The sequence below is a fragment of the Acanthochromis polyacanthus genome, chromosome 16 (assembly GCF_021347895.1).
Source record: "Acanthochromis polyacanthus isolate Apoly-LR-REF ecotype Palm Island chromosome 16, KAUST_Apoly_ChrSc, whole genome shotgun sequence".
Taxonomy (NCBI): domain Eukaryota; kingdom Metazoa; phylum Chordata; class Actinopteri; family Pomacentridae; genus Acanthochromis; species Acanthochromis polyacanthus.
In genome coordinates, this window is record NC_067128.1 from 25,958,039 (window position 1) to 25,981,452 (window position 23,414).

At 42.5% G+C, this 23,414-nt stretch overlaps 1 protein-coding gene and 2 long non-coding RNA genes across 3 annotated transcripts in view; all 3 read right to left on the reverse strand.

Annotated features, from left to right (window-relative positions):
* Positions 1-23,414, reverse strand: part of LOC127537755 (uncharacterized) — a 329,554-nt gene that overhangs the window by 291,595 nt on the left and 14,545 nt on the right. The window lies entirely within an intron of this gene.
* tagapb (T cell activation RhoGTPase activating protein b) overlaps positions 1-23,414 on the reverse strand; it is a 33,913-nt gene that overhangs the window by 7,654 nt on the left and 2,845 nt on the right. The window contains exon 3 of the mRNA XM_022205138.2: positions 1,461-1,631. Within this exon, the coding sequence (XP_022060830.2) occupies positions 1,461-1,631 (171 nt within the window). The remainder of the gene's footprint in view (positions 1-1,460; positions 1,632-23,414) is intronic.
* On the reverse strand, positions 10,170-13,012 carry LOC127537753 (uncharacterized). The gene is made up of 7 exons (XR_007947575.1): positions 12,733-13,012; positions 12,546-12,611; positions 11,768-11,828; positions 11,640-11,690; positions 11,150-11,258; positions 10,761-10,832; positions 10,170-10,629 (listed from the first exon to the last, which is right to left on the reverse strand). It is a non-coding gene; the product is annotated as an uncharacterized LOC127537753 (long non-coding RNA).

The following is a 23,414-nucleotide window of genomic DNA, read 5'->3' on the forward strand; positions in this document are numbered from 1 at the left end:
TCAGTGACTGAATTTTCCCCCCTCTAGAAGTGTTATGGTCTTGGAATATAGGGACAAACACAAATCAGTTAGTTTTTCTTCTCACTATAAACCAGTGTTTTCTTTTGTTGAAAAATATGGAGTCGAATTTTCGACTGTTTTGAAACCTAGACCTTTAGGAGCATTTTCTTTTAAAAATGCAGACTACAGAAAGCTTTTTTAAATATATATTATCCCAGATTTCAAACAGCTCTGTTTGCCATACATCAATTTGTATGTTTATAAAAATTTAATTAATATTAAACATTTTAGAAATACCATCTGAACCATTTACTATTGTCATCAGCTTAACTTCAATAGCAACCAAATAATCTCTATTTTGACGCAGTCAAGGCAATAATTTTAATGATATTGTTTTAGAAATATTTTAAGATTTCAGAAAATACACAGTTACGAATATTACAAGCTCCTCTAAAATTGACAGGTGTCCACAAATTAGCTTTAAAGTTAACAAAAACTAAAACTACTCTAACCTCACTGTGTTAATTAACAGCCTTTTTGCTGGCAGTTAGATGCCCAGAGGTAGCTAGCCTAGCCTAGCTTATAAATTGAACTTTAAAAATGTTATATTTCCACTACTAACATTTGATTACTTGCTGTAGCTTCATATTTACGATAAAGACATCAGAGTTGACTTTGATCTTTACTCAAAGTGGATTTCCCAAGTGGCTGTACTGTTGTTTTAAAGCTTTTGAGTGGATTATGATTCAACATCTGTAGATTTGTTTTGCACTGTTTCAGCTTAGTGTACCTACAGAAACAGTGGGCAGGTTGTGGTACAGAGATGAGTGTGACTGTCCTCCCACTCAAAAGCGTGAAAACTTCTATATCTGCGACAAACAGATCTATCTGACTAAACTGTGCAACCAGCTCATGTTAGGTACAGATTTGGAAAATCAAGATAATGTTGTTTTATACAAAGACAATAAAAGAAGATTACTTTGTGTTTGTCAGTTCTAAGAGTAATAAACCACCATAAAAGGTTGTTTGCTATAAAAGGTGGGTCGAAATTATTTGGAGACATGAACACATTTTTTTCTGTAAATACCCACTGGGTTTTTGCTCATGTGGCCCAATGGGAACCACCTGGCTTTCTTCTATTAATTTAAGTCAGAGTGACTAAACACAAACAGCCGGTACTTCTGGGACATTCCCCACTTGTGCAAACGTGCGGTCTAAAAATACACAGTTTGTTTTGGTTCCTCTTTTACTTTCCCATTCCAAAAGCACACATTTGTGAGCAGAAAGTTACTTAAATATGTACAGTATTTTCTTACTTTCTTTAATATTTTCTGTTGGTTGAATGATTTTTTTTGTTGTGTATTTTTTGTACCATGGAGTCTAAATTCATTTTCTACACATATTCCTGAAAATAAATTATTCCCACCATCTTTATATTGGAATATATATGAATGTCTTACTTGAGTTTAGTGAAGACAATAACATTGCTGAAGAGGAACAGGTGTCTCTTCCTGGTCTTTGTGCCCTCTGTGACTTGGACGCACTCATCTAGCAACAGCTCTCCGTTCTCACTGGTGAGACCGAGTACAAATGGACTCTGTTCCACAGACACACAGCAGGGAACCTCCTCCCTGAGCCAGAGGACATACACCAAAAACAAAACAGAAAACAAATGAGAGGGTGTGGAATCTAATGTGGTGATTTTATTTTTGACAGCTCTTCAGTTTTTTTTAGTCTATTTCCTCAACTCTAAGAGCGTTACATTAAAACACAAAAACAACATTTGGTATAGGGATTAGATATTCTCTTTTCTTTTAATGGACAGAGTTCTTATGAGGATGGTTTGATGTTCTTCAGTATGAGTTTTATGCCAGATGTTCCACCTTTGACTCATCAGTCCACAGAATGTTATTCCAAAACTCTTGGAGCTCAATTAGCTAAATTTTTATATTTTTGTAAATGCCCGATGAGCCTTTATTTTCTTTTTGGTCAGTAATGGTTTGATCCTTGCAACTCTCACTTGAATGCCATTTTTGCCCAGTGTCTTCCTTATTGTAGAATCATGTAGATTGACCTTGACTGAGGCAGGTGAGGCCTGCAGGACGTTTGAGACCTCCTGGATGAGATGTCAATGTGCTCCTGGAGAAATGTTGGTAGTCTGGCCACTCTAGGAAGGTTCACCACTGTTCTATGTTTCTCCATTTGTGGGTAATGTCTCTCATTGTGGTTCTCTGGAGTCCCAGACAGGGTTGTCCCCGAACCTTAGCAATGGCTTTGGAGCTCTTTCCAGACTATTAAATGTCAATGACTTTGTTTCTCAGCTTTTCTTGAACCTCTTTAGAAGGGGGCATCATGTGCTGCTATTTGACACCCTTCAGCAATGCCAGACAGGTTCTATTAATTGGTGTTTAGATTCAAGAAGCCTGGCAGTAATCAAATGTATGTGTGGCTAGTGAAGCTGAACTCAATCCTCAAATTAATTTGTTGATTTTGTAGACTGGTAACTTATGGCAAAATTATTTTTTCCACGTAGGACAAGATGGACAACATTTTTCCTTCAATAAATGAAATCACCGTTGAAAAACTGTATTTTGTGTTTTCTTGAGTTATCTTCGTCTGATATTAGAATTAGTTTGGTGATCTAAATGCAAAAATTGAAGACATCTGCAGGGGGGCAAAAGCCTTTTTTCACAGCATTGTGGACTACACTGCTCAAAAAAATTAAAGGAACACTTTTTATCCCCCACCGGCCGTAGGCACAGAGGGGGATATTGGCGTGGGCACGTCCGTCCGTATGTCCGTCCGTACGTCCGTCCGTCCGTCCGTACGTCCGTACGTCCGCATTTCGTTTCCGGAGCATATCTCTGAAACTACTTGAAGGATTTCATTCATATTGCACCCAGGCCATCTCTATATAGTATAGATGTGCCTTTTGGGGTGTATGACCTTGACCTGATTTTCAAGGTCATAGTGAGGCACTCCAAATATTTTTTGGGTTTCCGGATCATATCTCAGAAACTAGTTGAGGGATTTCATTCATATTGCGCACACTAAGCCTGTTGGTAATGTAGATGTGCCTTTTGGGGTGTATGAGCTTGACCTGACTGTTTTTTTTTATTGTAGCGAAGATGTATCATTTTGTAGGTGTATCGTCCAGTACATATTATTATTTCTTGCACTTAGAGGTACTATATATAAGGCGGGGGATGTTTTAAGCGGAGCGTGTTTATTAATCTAAGTATTGCATCAAATCAGTCAAACATGTGGGATACTGATCTGGTCAAGTAAGTAAAAGAGGGGTTTTTTAGTCAGCTTCAGTTGATTTTGTGTTCATGAAATTAACAACAGATGCACTAGAGGAGTAACAATGAGACAACCCTCAAAACAGGAATGAATTTATCAGTGAAGGCCGCTGGCATTTTTTTCCTTCCTAATGTTTTCTGACTGTTTTTCAATAGTTTTGCATTTGGCTAGTGTCACTGTCACTACTGGTAGCATGAGGCGATATCTGGACCCTACAGAGGTTGCAGAGGCAGCCTAACTCCTCCACGATGGCACATTAATATGTGCCATTGCCAGAAGGTTTGCTGTGCTGCCCAGCACAGTCTCAAGAGCATGGAGGAGATTCCAGGAGACAGGCAGTTACTCGAGGAGAGCTGGACTGGGCTGCAGAAGGTCCTCAACCCATCAGCAGGATAGGTATCTGCTCCTTTGTGCATGGAGGACCAGGATGAGCACTGCCAGTGCCCTACAAAATGACCTCCAGCAGACCACTGGTGTGAATGTCTCTGACCAAACAATCAGAAAGAGATGTAATGAGAGTGGTCTGAGGGCCTGACATCCTCTAGTGGCCCCTGTGCTCGCTGACCGGCACCGTGGAGCTTGATTAGCATTTGCCATAGAACACAGAAATTGGCAGGTCTGCCAATGGCGCCGTTTGCTTTTCACAGATGAGAGCAGGTTCATCGTGAGCACATATCACAGACATGGAAAAGTCTGGAGAAGCCATGGAGAACGTTATGCTACCTATAACATGGTTTAGCATGACCGGTTTGGTGGTCAGTCAGTGACGATCTGAGGAGACATATCCATTGAGGGACGAACAGACCTCTACAGGCTAGACAACGGCGCTCTGACTGCCATTAGGTATCAGGATGAAATCCTTGGATCCATTGTAAGACTCTACACTGGTGCAGTGGTCCTGGGTTCCTTGTGGTGCACGACAATGCCTGGCCTCATGTGGCAACAAAATTCATGCAGTTCCTGGAGGATGAAGGAATTGACACCATCAACTGGCCCCAATACTCACCTGACCTAAATCCAATACATTGCCTTTGGAACATTATGTTTAGTTCCATCCGACACCACCAGGTTGCTCCTCAGACTGTCCAGGAGCTCAGTGATGCCCTGGTTCAGATCTGGGAGGAGATACCCCAGGACACCATCTGTCGTCTCATGAAGAGCATGTCCTGATATTGTCAGGCTGCATACAAGCATATGGAGGTCATACAAACTACTGAGTACCGTTTTGAGTTGCTGCCAACGAATTTCAGAAAATGGACCAGTCTGCCACATCGGTTTTTCACTTTGATTTTGGAATGTCTTGAATTTAGCCCTCCTGGGGGATTGATAGTTTTCATTTCCATCAAACAATGTGGCATCTTTTCATTCCTAACATATCAACCAGTCCATATCAATGTAAATATCCAGTTTGTTTTTTCCTCGCATTGAAATATGTGTTTTCAAAGTGTTCCTTTAATTTTTAAATTTCTGATAGACAGGGCAAGTGAATAAGACACTGCAATTTCATTTTTAACCACACAAGCTCTTTTTCACTTCAACAGGAATATTAATCATGGCTTGAGATATACGTTCCTTGAAATTTCAAATACATGTGTTGCACAATGTCTTTGTTTTCACTGAACTCCCAGACAATGTGTTATATTTTGTTCCTAATTGTTCCCCTTTAAATGTTCACCATAACATGGGGCAGAGACAGTTTCATTCTTCTTTTCTTCAGACTTTTTTGTGTGCAAACAATCAATTGCTACTTGCTCATCAACACACTGAGATCAATAATACACAAGCAATTATTAGGTAGTGAATTAAGTTTATTTTCATATTTAGAAATGGTGACAATTGAATTGTTGGAGAATACATATTTACATATAATGCTTGCTCAATAACATAATTATGCTACATGCTGTCCAACAATGTCAGCTATTTTTAATCAAACTCAGACTCCCCAAATGAATTCTAAATCAAATACTGTCACATTTTACTCTATGGAAATACAGTCATCAATAAAATATTGTTTGCGCAGAAGAAGCTTCAGAATTTTGCTGAAATGAAATTATAATACAGTAGGTATTTTCCCTTTTTTTTTACCATTCATTCTGTTATTATTTCTCAGCTCTGCATTGCATTTTGGACTAGTATTTCTAAAATTGTTATTCTAATCGTTACTGTTCTAAGTGCATTTCACACAGTTTAGAGTAATTTTAGATTAGTCTATCACTCTCTTACAATTGACATTTAAAAAGAGAACAAACCTGCCTGAAAGGCTACATAAAATGCCGAACAGTTTCATTAGCCTATTACATAATCAAAGTTGAGATGTCTATTAATGCCAGCCTCTGTTGACTGGCATTTTTTCATATATAGTGGTGACCTAAACCTTTCCACCTTAGAGCACCAAACTTAGATTCTTTTAACTTCCTCGATAACTGAGATTCTTGGGGCATCTTGGATCCAAGGCACAGGTCAGTTCCAACAGATAATATTAATCATTTTTTGAAGGCGCCTTTCTTTGCACTAAAGGACACCTTACAAACACAAATTTTTATCTATACACAATACAAATTTAAAAACAGCAACAGCATTTGTTAAGATCCCTCAGACTGCTGAGGACAGTGATGCCCTCAATCACTATGCCTATGTCTGTGGGTTAATTGAATAAACTATATTGGTTCTGCAGCAAGTAAATCTTCATAAACTCATCCGCCAACTGCTCTTGTGCACAGACAGGTGTATCAGCAGCATCCTGAAAACAACTGACTTTGGTTGTTAAGTAACACCTGTGTCAGGTGACATTTTACATCACTCTTTACTGTCTGAACAAATAAGTTAATCTGATATTACAATATCATGTATTTCTTTAAAATAAACAAATGTGGTTGTTCTGTTACAGATAAGGTAACATGTTACAAAGTTCTATGCCTTTCTAATTGTATTGCACTTTAAGAGTGACAGGAAGTTGTCAGTATCAGGAAGTAACATGTAAACCACTATTCACCTTGGTATTTGCATACAGCCCCCTCCCTACCCTTTGATCCACCCTGTGACATCCATATAAAATGTGCACTCTCCAAATGCTCTGGGTCAGCTTACCTTCTCATATTCATACTCTGTTAAGCCCCTCCGTATGCCAGAATACCAATACCAATACCAATACCAATACCAATACCAATAAATACCCCACTACAGAAACTTCGAAGGACTAAGAGTGAAATTTCTTCAACATATTACTTCGATGGTGCCTTCAAGAATTATGTTTAGGAGCTTTCCAGCACCGTCAAGAAGAATATGGCCAGCATAACTCATTTTCCTATGCATTAGATCACATGCTGGACTCCTTTTTGTATCAGGTCTCTCCAACACTTCCATGTCTGTCGCTCTTCAACTGATTTTTAACATTCTCCTAATGCAACCCATCTCAAAGGATTCTATTTTCTTCTGGATGTTTTTTGTAACTTGCCATGCCTCACATCTATAAGCAAGTACAGACCACACAACATAACAGTCTTAGTTTCAGTGAAATGCTGATGTTTCTATGAAGGAATTCTTTGCATTCCCAAAACTTGGTCTTAGCCTTTTCAATTCTTTTCTAACTTCTTCATCTACTTTCCCATCTTCTGTTAACGTGGTTCCAGGGCACTCTTAGTCATGGACTTCTTCAAGATTGTTACCTTCTGCACTAACAACAAAGTTCTCTGGTGTTGTCTTGCTAACACGCGTGGTCTTCATCTTTTTTGGCATTTAACTTCATCCCATACGCTCTACATGTTGCCGTTGCAGTGACTGAATATTGTTGGCAGTCGACACTGTGTCATCTACATATCTGATGTTGGATATATTGATTCTATCCAGCATCACGCCTTTACTTTCTTCCAAAGCTTCAGAGAACAGGAACTTGCTGTAAAGGTTGAATAGTGCCAGTGAAAGGATACAACCTTACCTCACATCTCTGCAAATGTGCACCCGGTTCAAGCTTCCAGCTGTAGTTCTAACAGTCGCTGTTTGGTGCCAGTACAGATTTGCAAGTAGTCTCTCTCATGTGCTGGGACCCCAGATATTCCATGATATCCAATAGCTTGTGATGTTGGACATGATCAAATGATTTTGTGTAGTCTATGAAACATAGGGAAAGGTTTTGTTGTTTTTCAATTATTCTCTCATAAAGCAGAAATATTCCATCTCTTGTTCCCTTTCCTTTTCTGAAGTCAAGCCGAGTCTCACTTAATTGCCTCTCAATCAATGGATTGATGCAAGTAAGGATGATTTTCAGCAGGACATTTGAAACGTGCGAAATGAGGCTGAGGATAACCCTGTTTGAAAGTCATTGCAACGGGTTGCCTTGGATACCTTTCAGGTTGTGATGAAGTTGCGGACCGTGAAATCATCTGGAAGATTGCTTGTCCTATAAATCAGGATGATTAGTTTGGTAAACTGTTGCAAGCCTGCAGGTTCTAGTTCTTTCAGGAATTTTGCAGATGTGTTGTCTTCTTCAGGTGTCTTGTTATTGGGCAGTTGCTTTGTAGCTTCTTCAACTTCTTGTTTGCTGATGTTTTGAATCTCCTCTGCTATTACAATCTATGATGTCTCACCTTTCTTGTCTTTGAACAACTCCTCTCATATATATCATATATATTCTTCCAATCTCTTGGTAATGTCCTCGTCGTTGTGGAGTAGTAACACCTAACCTAGCTGCATCTGAGGTCTTTCACTCTTTAACTTTTCCACCTGGTTGCTTAATTTACAACTGTTAAGTCTGTTGAGCCTTTCAAGCTCTTCACATCGACACTGGTAAAATATCTCTTGAACTCTCCTGCATTCTTTCTGGATGCTTCCGTTGATTTTTTTTGTACTCTTCTGGGCTGATCTCATCTTTGACCTGTCGACGATGCGCCATCTTCAAAATTTCTGTTGTCATCTATTGTTGTTTTTTTGATCAGATGTACTTTTCCCACAGATATTATCTGCAACCTCTTCGACTTGTTTCTTAATTTCTTGCAATTGTTGTTCTGATGACAGTGTCTTCCTCCCCGATTGTTTTCATTTGGTCTTCACTAAGTTCTTTGAATTTCAGTCAATCTGATCGTAGCCTTTCTAGGTTCCATTTCTTTGATCTGTTTTTTCTTGGTAGCTTTTTGAGTTTGGTGTTGGTTGCAATGATGACAGGGTTGTTGTCTGACCCACAGTCAATATCATGCCATGTTTTGGCATTAGTTACACTGTTCAGGAATCTGTTGTTTCCCAGGATGAAATAAATTTGGTTTCTTGTGATACCATCTGGTGTCATCCATGTGCGCCTTCTACATTCACATTGTTCAAACCAAGTATTTGTGATGCACAGTTGCTGGTGCTGTGCAAGTTCAATAAGTTTGTATCCATGGTGTTTTTTCTGTCCTAGTCCTTACTGTCCAACAATCTTATGCTGGTGTTAGGAACACTGAACAAGTACCTCAGGAAACTCTTACAAACTTGTTAATCCAAGTTCAGATCCAGACATATGACCTCTAGTGTCCACCTTAGCCACAACGACAACTTGCAAGCATCTTGGTTGTCCGCGATTTGACAAATTCTCCTCCTGGAAGTCACTCACTCATTGCTCATCTCATTCACAAAGTATACCTCTACAACACAACAACGAAGAAGAACAGCTTTTGTAAATGGCTTGCAGTCCTGCAAGGCAGACATCACTGCTGAGGAGTCCAGTGTTCTAAAGTATCTACAACAAAAACTCAGAACTCAGTTCTTCCTAAAGATTATTTTACAACCATCATTCAAACAGTGCAGACCAGAGGGGCCTTCCTTGTTTCACAGGCCTGTTACAGTGTTGGTGTGTCTTCTACCCCTAGATCCTTGAGTAGATGGGGTTTAGTGACTGTGCTGAATGACATGTAATCATGTCAAGAGGGGATTGTTCTGGTACAGCTAAGGTAACATTAAACAAAGTTCTATGCTTTTCTAATTGTTTTTGTATTTCACCGAGGACACTTTAAGAGGGACAGGAAGTTGTCAGTATCAGGAAGTAACAGGTTATCAGAAACTAAGTCAGTATGTAATTGAAATCTGCTGTATTGGTTGTATCTGGGCAAATCCTGTGACTTCCACATACATCTTGTGCCTTAGGCAGCATCATGGTATGTTGTGATTTATATTGCTTTTATATAGTTGTATTGTATTGTATTGTATTGTATTTATTATTTCATTTCAGGCAAGTATATACAATATAACTGCATTTTATACATACAGATATATTGTTATTTCCATACAGCAACAACAAAGCTACAGTAGGTATTACATACAGTAGGTTCTGATGCCTGAGTTGGATTGTCTTAAAGACATAAAGACCTGGATGACCTGTAATTTCCTACTACTAAATTAAGACAAACCTGAAGTCATTGTATTTGGCCCCAAACATCTTAGGAATTTGCTTTCAAAGCATATATTTACCCTGGATGGCATTACATTGGCCTCCAATACTACTGTGAGGAACCTCAGAGTTATTTTTGATCAGCACGTCTTTTATGTCACGCCCCCTTCTGCTTCAGTGGACTGGCTTGTTTGCTTAATGACGAGCGGCCGTGATCAACAATCAGTGCAGCATAAAAGCCAAGACAGTGACTGCAGACCACCTCTCTCAAGCCCCTCCACCACCCTTCTCAGGCCCCTGGCTGCCCCACCATCTCTCTCAAGCGCCCTCCACCAACCTCCCTCAGACCCCTGGCTGCAGACCACTCTTTTCAAGCCCCTCCACCACCCTTCTCAGGCCCCCGGCTGCCCCTCCAACTCCACGATCATCCAGTGTTTCTGTTTTTGTTTGAATTTTGGAAATCAGTCTTGCATCCAATCTGGGGTTAACATATATTTATTTTAACAGACAACATATTTTAGAAACATTTCTACTAACACTTATTCAAAAACCTATATATACACAACTCTAATATATACATATTATACATATATTTACATTTTAATGCAGCATAGTTTTATTTTTTTCCACCATATAAAAAAGAGTGCCCATCTATTGGTCCTCAATCCTGCATTCACAATATGCCAGGTATCCTCTTTTGTCCATTATCTCTTCACAAAATATCCACATCTTCCACTACTTGAAATATAAACTTGAATGGCTCCAAGATGTGTTCCTTGTCGTCCTCGCTAAGCTGACCCGATCCGTCAGATGAAAGGCTAACAAACTGCTTCACAGACTCCTTCTGCATCTCTTGTCCCATCTGCAGGATGTCAGGCAGCTCAACAGTTGCAGCAAATAAATGTGGATTTTCCTGAACCCATTCTGCAGCTTTTTTTGCAGTCTTGGAAAATTTTTTCCTCTATGCTGGTCTTTGGAAAAGAAAGAAAAAAGGGTTATCTGGGTTTTGAATTGGCAAAATTAATAAATTAAACATTATTTCTATCCTGTGGAAAATGTATTCCTTTTAAGTAAGATGCATAGACCGAGCAAAAAATCTTACCACTTCCTCTTTTGTCTGAACATCTTTTTGGAGTGGAGATGTAATTTGCAGAGGCTGTGGGTGCTCTTCGTCCTAAAAAACAAAGGCCGCACATCTCAAGAACATGCAAAGATCACATGAAGGCACGGTTTTAAACCACAATGTAACGAAGTAATCTAAGTAAACACCTGGCACATATGGGGTCAACATGGAGAGAATGCTCCCCTCAAATTTTAGTTAAGTACAATAGCAAAACCAATCAGAGAGACTTAGTTGTTAAGCAAATAGTTATCAAAATACTTAGCAAACTTACTTTTTAAAAGTTATTCATAAACAAAATTATTGTCATGATTACTACTGGCAAAACAATGAAATGTGAACTAATGTAAAAAAAATCTTAAAAAGCTGACCTCGGCAGTATCATCCAGTTTCTGTTTCTTCAGACGGAAGACTGGTGGCACCTCACCACGTAGCAGAGCTTTTGAAGCATCAGTCCAGTGGACGAAGACTTTCCCATAGCTCACATAAGTTTAACAAAGACATAAATCAATATTCCACAAGTTCAACAGAGACAGTGCTATGGTGTAACAACTTCCAAATCGAAACATTTTAAACTATCTTACAGACTTACCTTCCAAGGTTAAAATTTTCCATGAGCATTACACACCACCATTTTCTCAGAGCTGGCATATCGGTCTAATAAAATTTTTTATACAGAACACTTAATATAAGATTAGCACAAACAGATCTAGAGCCTAATTTGAATGATATGGTGAACTTACAATGCTAAAGTCATAGGGTGCATCCAAAACGGTGTACAGGGCATACTATAGAATCTGAATAATTTAATGTTAATATCATCAAAGCACACAAGACAAAATAAGACTCAGTCTCACCTACCATCAACATGAAAATGCCACAGTCACTCCCAAATGACTATCTAGATAAACCCTGAAATGAGAATTGACTGAGTCACTGCCACAGAGTTTTGAAATCATCATTAAACCTATACATGGTTTTTAAAATACCTCTAGGTGTGTTCCAACCCTCTCTGTCCATGTCCCAGGATTTACATCCTGGCAAAGATTTCTAAAATTGAAAAGACAGCTGCATTAGGAGCTAAACAGTCAATAAAGTTAAGCACAGCTATCTTTCATGCACACACTCAACACATATCAGGCAAGAACAAAATCTTCATGCAAACAGACACGTGCAGTTGTAGCATTTTTACAGTGCTGTTTTGTGAATTCTGTCCCAAACAATTGTGATGCAATTCTGATTGAATTTAAGAAGCACCATAAAAAGACTGCACCACAGATCAGAACATGATCTGACAAAAAAAAATCCAAACCAAGCCTTTTCAGAACATCATGGTAACATGAATGCTGGGAATAACTGAAACTGAATTTTGTTAGTGACCTCAGTACTCCTCTCATCTCCTGAATCCAAGTATTGCACGTGCAAACTTGGAGTCCAGAAAGACTATGTCTCTCTGTGATGGCTTCAAAACCTATATAGTTCATGTTGATGTGAAAAGACAAGACACCACAAAACACATCTACATCATCAAGTCAAAATTAAGCAGAAACTAAAAAACAAAATAAAAGACCATGCTTGAAACTGGTTACAAATCATAAACAGTACTTTTCAAAGAGCAATCTGTGGTAGACATGATGCAGACTCTCAGCATGTTGGTAACCAAAAAATGAGTTCAAGTGGGAGAAATGCAGCAAGGCAGTGGTAGCTCTTCTTTTGATATAGATCAGAGAACAGCCATGTACATTTTTGTAGGCTATCGTCACTTACAGACAAGAGGAAGTGTCCAGGTTTCCAAATAGGAATAATGATGTGATCTCTCATGGAAACATCATCCTATTTCAAAGAAAAGTTAAAAAGAAAACTGTCAAAACACAACACAATAAATTTCATGAAATACTTGCAAAAATAAACAAAAAGTACATGTATAATCTGATGGCATCTTTTAGTGTTGGACCTTAAATTAAGCTGCACCATTTCCTCCAAAACATTTTCTTGAAGTCTTTCTTCTTTAACAGTCTTAGTACAGTATTGTAGTGAGCGGATGTGCTCACAGTGCCTGAATGACAGACCACTTCTAACTGCCAAAAAGTGATAATGTCTGCACTCCTCCAGCTCACACTGTACTTTGTGTAGATGGCCCCAAGTTTTATTTTGAACATGCACTGGGACAGAAAAGCCGTGCCTCGACTTCTGAACAGCAGAAATGCCATTTTTTTGAGTCCACACAAATACTTTTTAAATGATCCTCCTTTGTAACATCTTTACATTTTTTACATGTTTTCTTTGTATGTGTTTGGAGATATTCTTTTTATAAAGTAGAAGATTACAGTGGGGACACTTTGTTTTCTTCTTTTGAAGCAGCAGACTATTATCCACCTGAGAAGCAGTGTCAACAGATGATATGGCACTTGTGTGTTGATGTGGAGGGCTGATCACTGGTGAGACAGAGACTTCAGTCTTTGGAAACGTGGGGGGTGGTGAAGTAGTTGGGCTCTGTTGGATTGAAAAAGAGGCCTGTTCAGTTGATAAATCCAATGGGGCAGGGGTAGATGGTGGTACATTGGGATCTGAGGTAGTCTCAGTTGCTGGAGAAAGCATTTGCACAACTTTCCCTCGGCAAGCCATCAAGTGTCCTTCCATATCACTTTTTTTGAGCACTGTTTTGTGGCACACAGAGCAATGAAAATGTGCTGTGGTCCTACACTTAAGACTGCACTTGCATATCTTTTTATCTGAGGAAAAAAAAAACAAAGAAAAATGTTGTCTTTCAATAAATAGTGCAGCATGTCGGTGCGGTGCTACATACACACCAATAGGCTTCACTGTTCATATACACTTACCTTCTAACGAAATGGCATTGTTAATGTGGACTATAAGGTGACTCTGGATCCTGTTCAATTTTGCTGGTTTAAATCCAGGGCACAGGGGACAGTGATACAGTTTACAGCATGACGTGCAGCGGTTAGCTGCTATTTGTGTGCCAATCAATACGATAGAATGATGCATCTACGTTAGGAAAGAAAAAAAATCTGTAAGGCAATGTTCAAATGAGAGACCAACTTAAGACTGAACATAATTTAAACATGTTACTCTGAAATTTAGGCTGATTTAATGCTAAAACAGCTCTTTCTAGTGAACTCTTAGTCCGAATGCCCTAAATAACAGGACAAAGTTTTCCAGCTATCTAACAAATTTTACACTTTTCTCTGCTCAGATAGCTACCCAGACCCAAAGCCAACCAACTCAGTATGCTTCCGAAACACACTCGTCCTTGGTCAAACGTTGATGTTAGGTTGAAGACGATCGTTTACAGTAAACACAACATAGCGGCAAACAATGGCGCTAGCAGCTGCTAACGCCATTGTTCACCGCTAACACAAGTCCATGCTCTCGTGGACGCAAAACTTTAAAGAACTTATGCAAAAGACAGAGGTAACATCCGGTCGTTTTACTAAAGACTGACAATATTTATGTCAAGATGAAAAATACTACATTCACCTGATTGTTTACAGTTTTTCACTGACTAGTCACTTACCGTCTTTTCTGTCGGCTGTGAAATAACGTCACTATTTCCGATCCAAGTGTGCAGTAAGTTACGTCATTTCCGGGCTGGAATGACGCCTCAGGGGCTTGAGAGATGCAGTAGAGGTCTGCAGGACAGGGGCTTCAGAAGTGCGGTGGCGGGGCCTGAGAGGTGCGGTCTGCAGCCAGACCCCTCTCATAAAAGCCGGGTGCTTCCCACAACTCAATGCTGGATCATTGACTGTGATTCCCTCGGATGGATTACACTGCAAACTGGACTTATCAAACCCTGGATATCCTTTGCCTGCTCCGTCTCCCTCCTCACCCCGAATCCTTCGTCTGTTTGTCTGCCTCAACTCTGTTCCACCTTGTTTCCTGGACTATTTGTAAGACCCCTCTCCCTGTTTAGTTTTTGTTTAGTTACATCGCAGTACTAGGCCATTGTCTTTTGTTAGTTTTGCCTATCGTTTATTTGTTATCACACATTTTATTTCCCATGCCTTCTGTTTGATATTCCCTGTTATTTTCGTTTTAAAATTTCTCCTTTAATCATCCACCTGTCTGTCTGCCTGCTGCTTGGGTTCTTCGCGCCTGTTCCTTAACAGAATGGCCCAGCCATACCAGAACCCAGCAGGCACCCCTGATCACCTAGTTTTTCCCCTGACCTCTGTCGACAACCCAGACATTTTTTGTCAGTCAGATGACGCATTTGATTATAGCGGAGTCCTCTACTCTCTGCAAAGTGTGTGGAGGAATGCCACCAAGCAGGTGGTCAGGGACGCAGCAGTGTTGGAGGGACGCAGAAGTCCCGATAGCCTTCTGGAGTTCCTTAACGCCCCTCTGACCAACCTGCCCGGTCCTCCAAGACACTCACCTCTCAGCCAACCCGAGCCAGTTTCCCCACTGGCCATGGATCCACCCACCAGAAAGCCTGGTCGCCGTAAGCGTGGCTCCAGAAGACGCCATAGTTCCCCTACTCTTGTCCCCGAGGAGCACTGTGTCGCCTCACCAGCAGTGCTGGAGGGGCCCCATGCCACCTCGCCTGCAGCGTTAGAGCGGCCTGATGCAGCTTCACCTTTTGAGCGGGTCGACGCTGCCACTGTTTCCGAGCAGGTCGACGCTGACTCACTCCCTGCCGAGGAGAAGCCCTGTGCTGCCTCACTCCCTGCCATGGAGAGGCCCCGTGCCATTCCACTCCCGGCTGAGGAGAGGTCCCGTGCCACCTCTCTCTCTCCTGTCCCTGTGGGGGCCACTGCCCCATCTCCTGTCCGTATGGCGACCATCACTCCGTCTTCTGTTCCTGTGGGGCCCACTGCCCCGTCTTCTGTTCCTGTGGGGCCCATCGCCCCGTCTCCAGTTCCTGTGGGGGTCTTCGAAGCATTAAGAGCAGCCTCGGCAGTCGCGGAGAGGCTAATGGCCACAATGCCGTGTCTTGGGAGATCCGAGGCCGTCTCCTCCGCCCATGTGGCGCTTAACACCACCATCTCGGGGTTGGAGGGGCTCAGGGCTGCCTATCTGATCCACGGGGAGGCAGTGGCCACCTCTACGGATCCCGAGGTGCTCAGAGCTGTTACCTTTCTCCTGGAGGCAGTAAATACCGCCACAGCTGTCCTGGAGGGGCTCGATGCCGTCTCACCCCCATCCGAGAAACAGTCCTGTGCCACCTCACTCCCTCCTGTCCTTGTGGAGTCCATTGCCCTGTCTTCTGTTCCTGTGGGGCCCATTGCCCCATCTTCTGTTCCTGTGGGGCCCATTGCCCCGTCTTCTGTTCCTGTGCGGCTCATTGCCCCGTCATCTGTTCCCATGGGGCCCATGGCCCCGTCTCCGTTCCATGCGGGTCCTGCAGTGTTGAAGCTCCCTGCTTCCCCTGCAGCTTTAAGGAAGCTTAAGGCTCCCCCTGCAGCATCTAAGGAAGTTTAAGGCTCCCCCTGCAGCGTCTAGAGAGCAAAAGGCAGCGTCCCCCTGCAGTGTCCCCCTGCAGCGTCTAGAGAGCAAAAGGCTCCCCCTGAAGCGTCCAGAGAGCAACAGGCTCCCCTGGCAGTGTCTAGAGAGCAACAGGCTCCCCCTGCAGCATCTAGAGAGCAACTTGCTTGGGTTGGAGATGCCTCCCTGCTTCTCCTGCAGCTTTAAGGAAGCTTAAGGCTCCCCCTGCAGCGTCTAGAGAACAAAAGGCTCCCCCTGCAGTGTCCCCCTGCAGCATTAAAGGAGCAACAGGCTCCCCCTGCAGCGTGAAGAGAGCAACAGGCTCCCCCGGCAGCGTCGAGAGAGCAACAGGCTTCCCCTGTAGCGGTAAAGGAGCAACAGGCTCCCCCTGCAGCGTTAAAGGAGCAACAGGCTCCCCCTGCAGCGTTAAAAGAACAACAGGCTCCCCCTGCAATGTTAAAGGAGCAACAGGCTCCCCCTGCAGCGTTAAAAGAGCAACTGGCTCCCCCTGCAGCGTTCATGGAGCAAGAAGTTCCCTCTGCAGTGTATAAAGAGCAACTAGCTCTCCATGCAGCATCTATGGAGCTAAAAGCTCCGTCTGCCGCCTTAAGGAGGCTCTCCGCCTCCTCCGCAGCCTTAAAGAGGCGTTCCGCCTCCTCTGTGTCCTTGATGAGGCAGTCTGCCTCCTCCGAGTCCTTGTCAAGGCGTCCCGCCTCCTCGTTGTCCCTGCCGAGGCGTCCCGCCTCCTCCATGTCCTTGTCGAGGCGAGCCGCCTCCTCCGTGTCCTTGTCGAAGCGACCCGCCTCCTCCGTGTCCTTGTCGAGGCGTCCCGCCTCCTCCTTGTGGAGTCCGTTGCCCTGTCTTCTGTTCCTGTGCGGCTCATTGCCCCGTCATCTGTTCCCGTGGGGCCCATGGCCCCGTCTCCGTTCCATGCGGGTCCAGCAGTGTTGAAGCTCCCTGCTTCCCCTGCAGCTTTAAGGAAGCTTAAGGCTCCCCCTGCAGCGTCTAGAGAACAAAAGGCTCCCCCTGCAGTGTCCCACTGCAGTGTCTAGAGAGCAACAGGCTCCCCCGGCAGCGTCTAGAGAGCAACAGGCTCCCCCTGCAGCATCTAGAGAGCAACAGGCTCCCCCTGCAGCGTTAAAGGAGCAACAGCCTCCCCCTGCAGCGTTAAAGGAGCAACAGGCTCCCTCTGCAGCGTCTAGAGAGCAACAGGCTCCCCCTGCAGTTTTAAAGGAGCAACAGGCTCCCCCTGCAGCGTTAAAGGAACAACAGGCTCCCCCTGCAACGTTAAAGGAGCAACAGGCTCCCCCTGCAGCGTTAAAAGAGCAACAGACTCCCCCTGCAGCGTTCATGGAGCAAGAAGTTCCCTCTGCAGTGTATAAAGAGCAAATAGCTCTCCATGCAGCGTCTATGGAGCTAAAAACTCCGTCTGCAGCCTTAAGGAGGCTCTCCGCCTCCTCTGCAGCCTTAACGAGGCGTTCCATCTCCTCCGTGTCCTTGATGAGGTGGTCTGCCTCCTCCGAGTCCTTGTTGAGGCGTCTCGCCTCCTCCATGTCCTTGTCGAGGTGTCCCGCCTCCTCCTTGTCCCTGCCGAGGCGTCCCGCCTCCTCCGTGTCCTTGTCAAGGCGAGCCGCCTCCTCCGTGTCCTTGTCGACCCGCCTCCTCCGTGTCCTTGTCGAGGCTTCCCGCCTCCTCCGTGTCCTTGTCGAGGCATTTCGCCTCCTACGTGTCCTTGTCAAGGCGAAACGCCTCCTCTGAACCCTTGAAGGTGCATAGCTCCACCTCAGCAGCCTTGAGGAGGCATAACGCCTTACCTGAGCCCCTGAAGGGGCGTAGCACCTTTTTGGCAGCCTTGAGGGGGCATACTTCCTCCTCGGCAGCCTTGAGGAGACGTAGCAACTCCTCTCTAACCCAGAAGAGGCCAAGCCCCTCTCCACCAGCCTTGAGAAGGAGGAACACCACCCCTACACCCGGTGGCGCCCCTGCAGTGGCCACCCCAATTGGTCCTACTGCAGTGATGGTCTCCTTGCGCCCGTTTTTTTGTCAGAGGTCCCGCCCAGCACCCCGAGAAATCCCCAGTTCCATTTTTAGCTCCGTCCCCAGTTCAGCTCCTTGAAAGGTCCTCAGTCTTTTGTTTAGTTCAGTCCTCGGCCTTTTGTTTTGTTCAGTCCCCAGTCCTGAATCAAGCCCCGTCCCCCGTTTCGAACCCAGTCCTGTCCTCAATCCTACCCCCCGAGGGGTCCTCCATCCCTAATTCAGTCCTGTCCCCCTAGGGGTTCCTCATTCTTTATGTTGTGCAGTCCTCTGTCCTACTCCCTGTGGGGGTCCCAATCCTAAGCCCAGTCATGCCCCCGGGTCCAGTTCAGTTCCAATCCAGTCCAGTCTCAGTCCAGTCCTGCTATAGTCTAATCCTGCCCAGTTCTAGTCCAGTCCAGCTATTGTCCAGTTCAGCTCGAGTTCAGTCCCGTTCAAGTCCAGTTCAGCTCAAGTCCAGTCCTAATCCAGTCCAGCTATTGTTCAATCCATCTCGAGTTCAGCCCAGTCCTAGCTCAGTTCAGTTCCAGTCCAGTCCAGTTCTGCCCCCGGAGGGGCCTCAGGCACCGGCTCCAGCTTCGCCCCCAAATATTGGACTGAAATTATCCGTGAAATTGAAAGTACATTAACACATTAACATAGACATGGACCCTGTGTCTCTGATCCTGGAACTTCCAAGTAAACATGCAAGAACATCAACCAGCAAGAGACTTTATAATATTTTAACATTTGCTGCCAGAAAAAAATATTCTTTTGCAGTGGGTCAGTGACAAGACCCTCTCTGTAAGCGGATGGAAAAAAAATTATCTCTGAACCGATCCCTCTAGAATATTTCACCAGTATCATGCATTCTAGTGTGGACCAATTCTTCAGAGTGTGGCGCCCATACTTGAACTATATCGGGAATGACCTTTCCTCCACCCTTCTAAAAGGAATCCTGTACAACTGAAATAATTTTCAGAATGTGGAATCCACCAACTTCTATAAATTCTGTATTCATTTTTTCCGCAAGTTAGAGCTGTATTGTCTTTTTTATTTATTTATTTTTAATTTCTTTAATAATTTTTTTTGTGTCTGTTAAAGACATTGTTCTGTATTAAAATTTAAAAACTGCAATAAAAACAATGAGAAAAAAAAGAAAATGTACAATTGCAAAAGTTTGTTTTTGGGATGGTGTTACATTTGGGAAGTTGTTCGAAACTTTCTCCAGCTACGATGGCTAATGGCTGTTAATTGATATTCTACAATTAGCTCGTATGAGAGTGGTTACAAATAAAGAGATTTAAAGACAAGTGATTCATGTTAAAATATACTGTGAAATATGTAATTTTCAGGTTGAGAAAAATACAATGCATACAACTTTTAATGTTAAATGGCAACATCTACAAAAGGATTTCTTTTACTTTAAATTGCAAGTTCAGATGTTTACAATGCATATTTGTACATGTTAAAAGGAAGCATGACATTGATCATGCCTTTCGTCTATTTCAATTTCATGCTTCTTTTAATGTCAATAAACCTGCGGATCAAGAATCAAATGCCCTCAAAGTGTTGATGTTTGAAATGCGTTTGACTGTCAAGTTAAATTCAGCACATACATGGACGAAAGTACAGTGGTTATGTTATTGTTCCTCTGTCAAACATGTCTAAATGTCTGACAAGTAAGAGCTGTTGTTTGTTCTAAGTGATTGTGAAACCAGTTTGATAAATGCGCTTCCCACTGACTCGGTTCAGGGAAGAAATGCAAAGTGCTACAGTACAGGTACTTTCCCTGACACCCCTCGGCATTTGTGGCCTACTGATGATGACACATAAAATGCCTGCAAATAAAGCAGTAAAAGAACTCTGTGTGTACTCACTGACAACATAAACCATAAAACTGACTTGGTTAAAAAGTTCTCGTGAATCACGACTTTTGTCATTAAATGTCAATCAATAATGTTCAAAAAATGTGATTGCTTAGAGTTACTTATTATCTGTAATCAAAAGTGGAAGAAGAAGAATCATGTTTGGTGAGTTTAATCTGTTGCTTTCTCACTGAGAGTGAGGCAAGAATTGATTGTTAACACTCTAGCATCTGTACATTTAAAACAAAGCTACAGCCAGGAGGTGGCTAATGTTAATTTAGCTTTGCAAATAGCCTGTCATTTTTCAAAAGCAACAAATACCAGTATTGTGAAAAATACCTAAGGTATGGTAAAGGATGTATGCATTGGGTAAACATCATGTCCTATTCCCTTCCACTTGTGGGTGTGAGTGTGGTATGTGTGTGCTTACTCCTGTCTAGGTGATTGGATAATCAGCTTGAGTGAGGACAACTATGATGGGGAGTGGCTCACCTCTCCACCTGCCATAAAAGAAGGTCTCAGTTCACCATTCCACGCCAGACCCATTGCACTACACACAATTAGTCAACTCAGGTCAGCTCAGTTTGTGTTCTGTTGCCTTGCTCCTGCTAACATGTTTAGCTCTCTGTGCCTCTCCCTGTTGGATTTCTGCCTACAGCTGCCTTCATTTAACACCCATCTCGATCCTGGTCCTCCGTCGCCCACTAAGTAATTAGCTTCACTTTCGTGCCTAGTGATCATTTTGCTGTCATTGCTTGCTATACTATTATTTTGTGTTTGTGCTACTTGTGAATCTAGAACCAATATAGTGACTGTTTCGTTCCCTTACACAACGTTCAGTTTAAGTACAACCTGTGTGTTGCATTTTGTCTGCTGTGCTACTTGTGCGTGTTCCTGCCTAGTAAATCAGTTTTTTCCTGTTTTGCACTGGTATCCTCATTCCTATAAGACTCTTCTAGTCTGGTATTATCTGGTCCTGGTTAGCTTCCCCAACCTGCATATCTTAGGACCTCGTGATTAAGACTGGTTTGCAAATTGTTGTGAATGAATAAATTGTTCAACATTTGCCTTGTGTGTGTGATGTCTCTGTCTGTGCTTGGGTCTCTGCATTTACCATGACATTACAACTATCTGTAGAAATACAGCTTGTTTTTACGTATTGATTACCTCTGCACAATCAAGGCTAGCTGCATAACTAACGCTGTGCCAAGCCTGGACTACCAACTGGGCAACGTAGGCAACTCAATGCACACTTCCTCAGGTTCCCTCCAGTGTCTTTTAGACAATTTGATTTATATCAAGTTTTTCCAAAATGTGTAGCAATGAAGTTTTGTATAGAATCAAGATTTAAAATTGTGTGTTATTAAATTGCTTCCACTTTTAAAAAAAATCACTCTGTAAGTACAGCCCCCACCTCCACTTATTGAGAGTATAAAATGTCAATGAACAATTATGTATTAATATTTTGAAATTGATTTAAATGTTTTGCTGTTGAAAATCGATGAATGTCAATGTCCCAGAAAACAAATATTCACACTGAGTAACATCTCCTTCTGTCGCTGTAACAAAGCATATCCAGTCAGTCCTCCTGTACTGCTCCACCTGCTTCAGTAACATGCATTGCATGAATTGCATGCATAATAGAACACAACATAATACACCTGCTGAAAACATACATCACCCTCCTCCCTTCAAGACATAGATACAGAACACTAAGATGCAGACAAGCACGACTAGGCAAAACCCTGATCCCATGTGTTATAGCAACCCTTAACAAAAGGGTGATCTGTCAAGGGTGAAAACTACACTTATATGCTGAACAATGTTTCTGTACAATGTTTTTTTTGTTTTTGTTTTTTTTACTGTCTTGTCAATGTAAATCAAGTGGAATGGTGCTGTGGAAAATCATTTTCCCATGGGGACAATAAAGTATAAGTCTAACCAGTGGATTTCTGTTATTCAGTATTTGTTGAGCTCTCATTCTAATTACAAGGATTCACAAGATTAACACTTTGTTGAATAACCATGTTTTCTTTCCACTACATCTTGATGTGAACTAATATGTTGGGTTAATAATTATATTTCTCTAGATATGGCCAACTATCTCTTTTACACACACAGACACACACACACACACACACATGCGCACACATACACACACCTACAGGAAATTCATGATGAGTGGGCTGTGTCTGACGTTTGTCTGCTTGCTGTGATCAACTTGCCCACGGAATGCTCTTGTGGTTTTAGCACAAAGACTTGGAATGACAACTCTACAAAGTTAAATGTCAGAAATGAAGGTGGTACAGAGCCCACACTTCTAACTTGACCAGAAACCAAACAGGCTGTAGATGTAGTATGACAGGACTGAGCTTGTTGAGGCTGAGGATAAAAGCAAAAGAAAATTTTCATGTTGACGGCAATCTGATGATCAAATTTATTTTATTGTTTTTCAGTTATTATGTTTTTTGAAAAGAATAGTCCTGGTTGTCTTTTGAACACCAAAGTGGAAGTTAGCTTGGCCTGATATCAGGATAAAAAATGAGCTCTGTGTCAAAGCCAAACTCATACAGCTAATATTAATGGGTTTTTGGAGTGTAATAACTCTAAGCAGGTACTGCAGAGTTTTGTTGACAAGATCACTAAAGCAGTGGTCAGCATTTGTCTTCTCCAGCTTACATAACAGTGACCGCAAATAATTGTTTTCATTATATCTGTACTTATGTCAACTTAACATGTGTCAACTTAAGGTAAACTTCTCTTGTTTGCTAAAACCTAGATGTCCTACAAGGCATGGCCTCACCTGTTCTCAATAGCAGATACAGCCCTAAATGAAATGTTTAATTTAAATTTTAAGTTCAGAGATTTCATTTAAACCTGTTTCATAATACCCATCATACCCAGTGATGTAATAATGCGCAGCTTCAGAGTTCTCAGCTGACATTTGAAACAAATGATTGTTGTAAGAAGGAGAGTAAAATATGAAATGTTGTCTTCCCATCCTCTATTTCCTAGCCTTGGGGCGGCTGTGGCTCAGGTGGTAGAGTGGGTCCTCCAATGATTGAAGGGTTGGCAGTTTGATTCCCGCTCTTGCCTAGTTATGTGCTATTGTGTCCTTTGGCAAGACACTTTACCCACCTTGCCTCCAGTGCTGCTCTCACACTGGTGTGTGAATGTTGGTGGTGGTTGTAAGGGCTGTAGGTGTGGATTGGCAGCCATGCTTCTGTCAGTCTGCCCCAGGGCAGCTGTGGCTACAAATGTCGCTTACCACCACCAGAGTGATAATGTGTGAGTGAATGGATCCATTGTG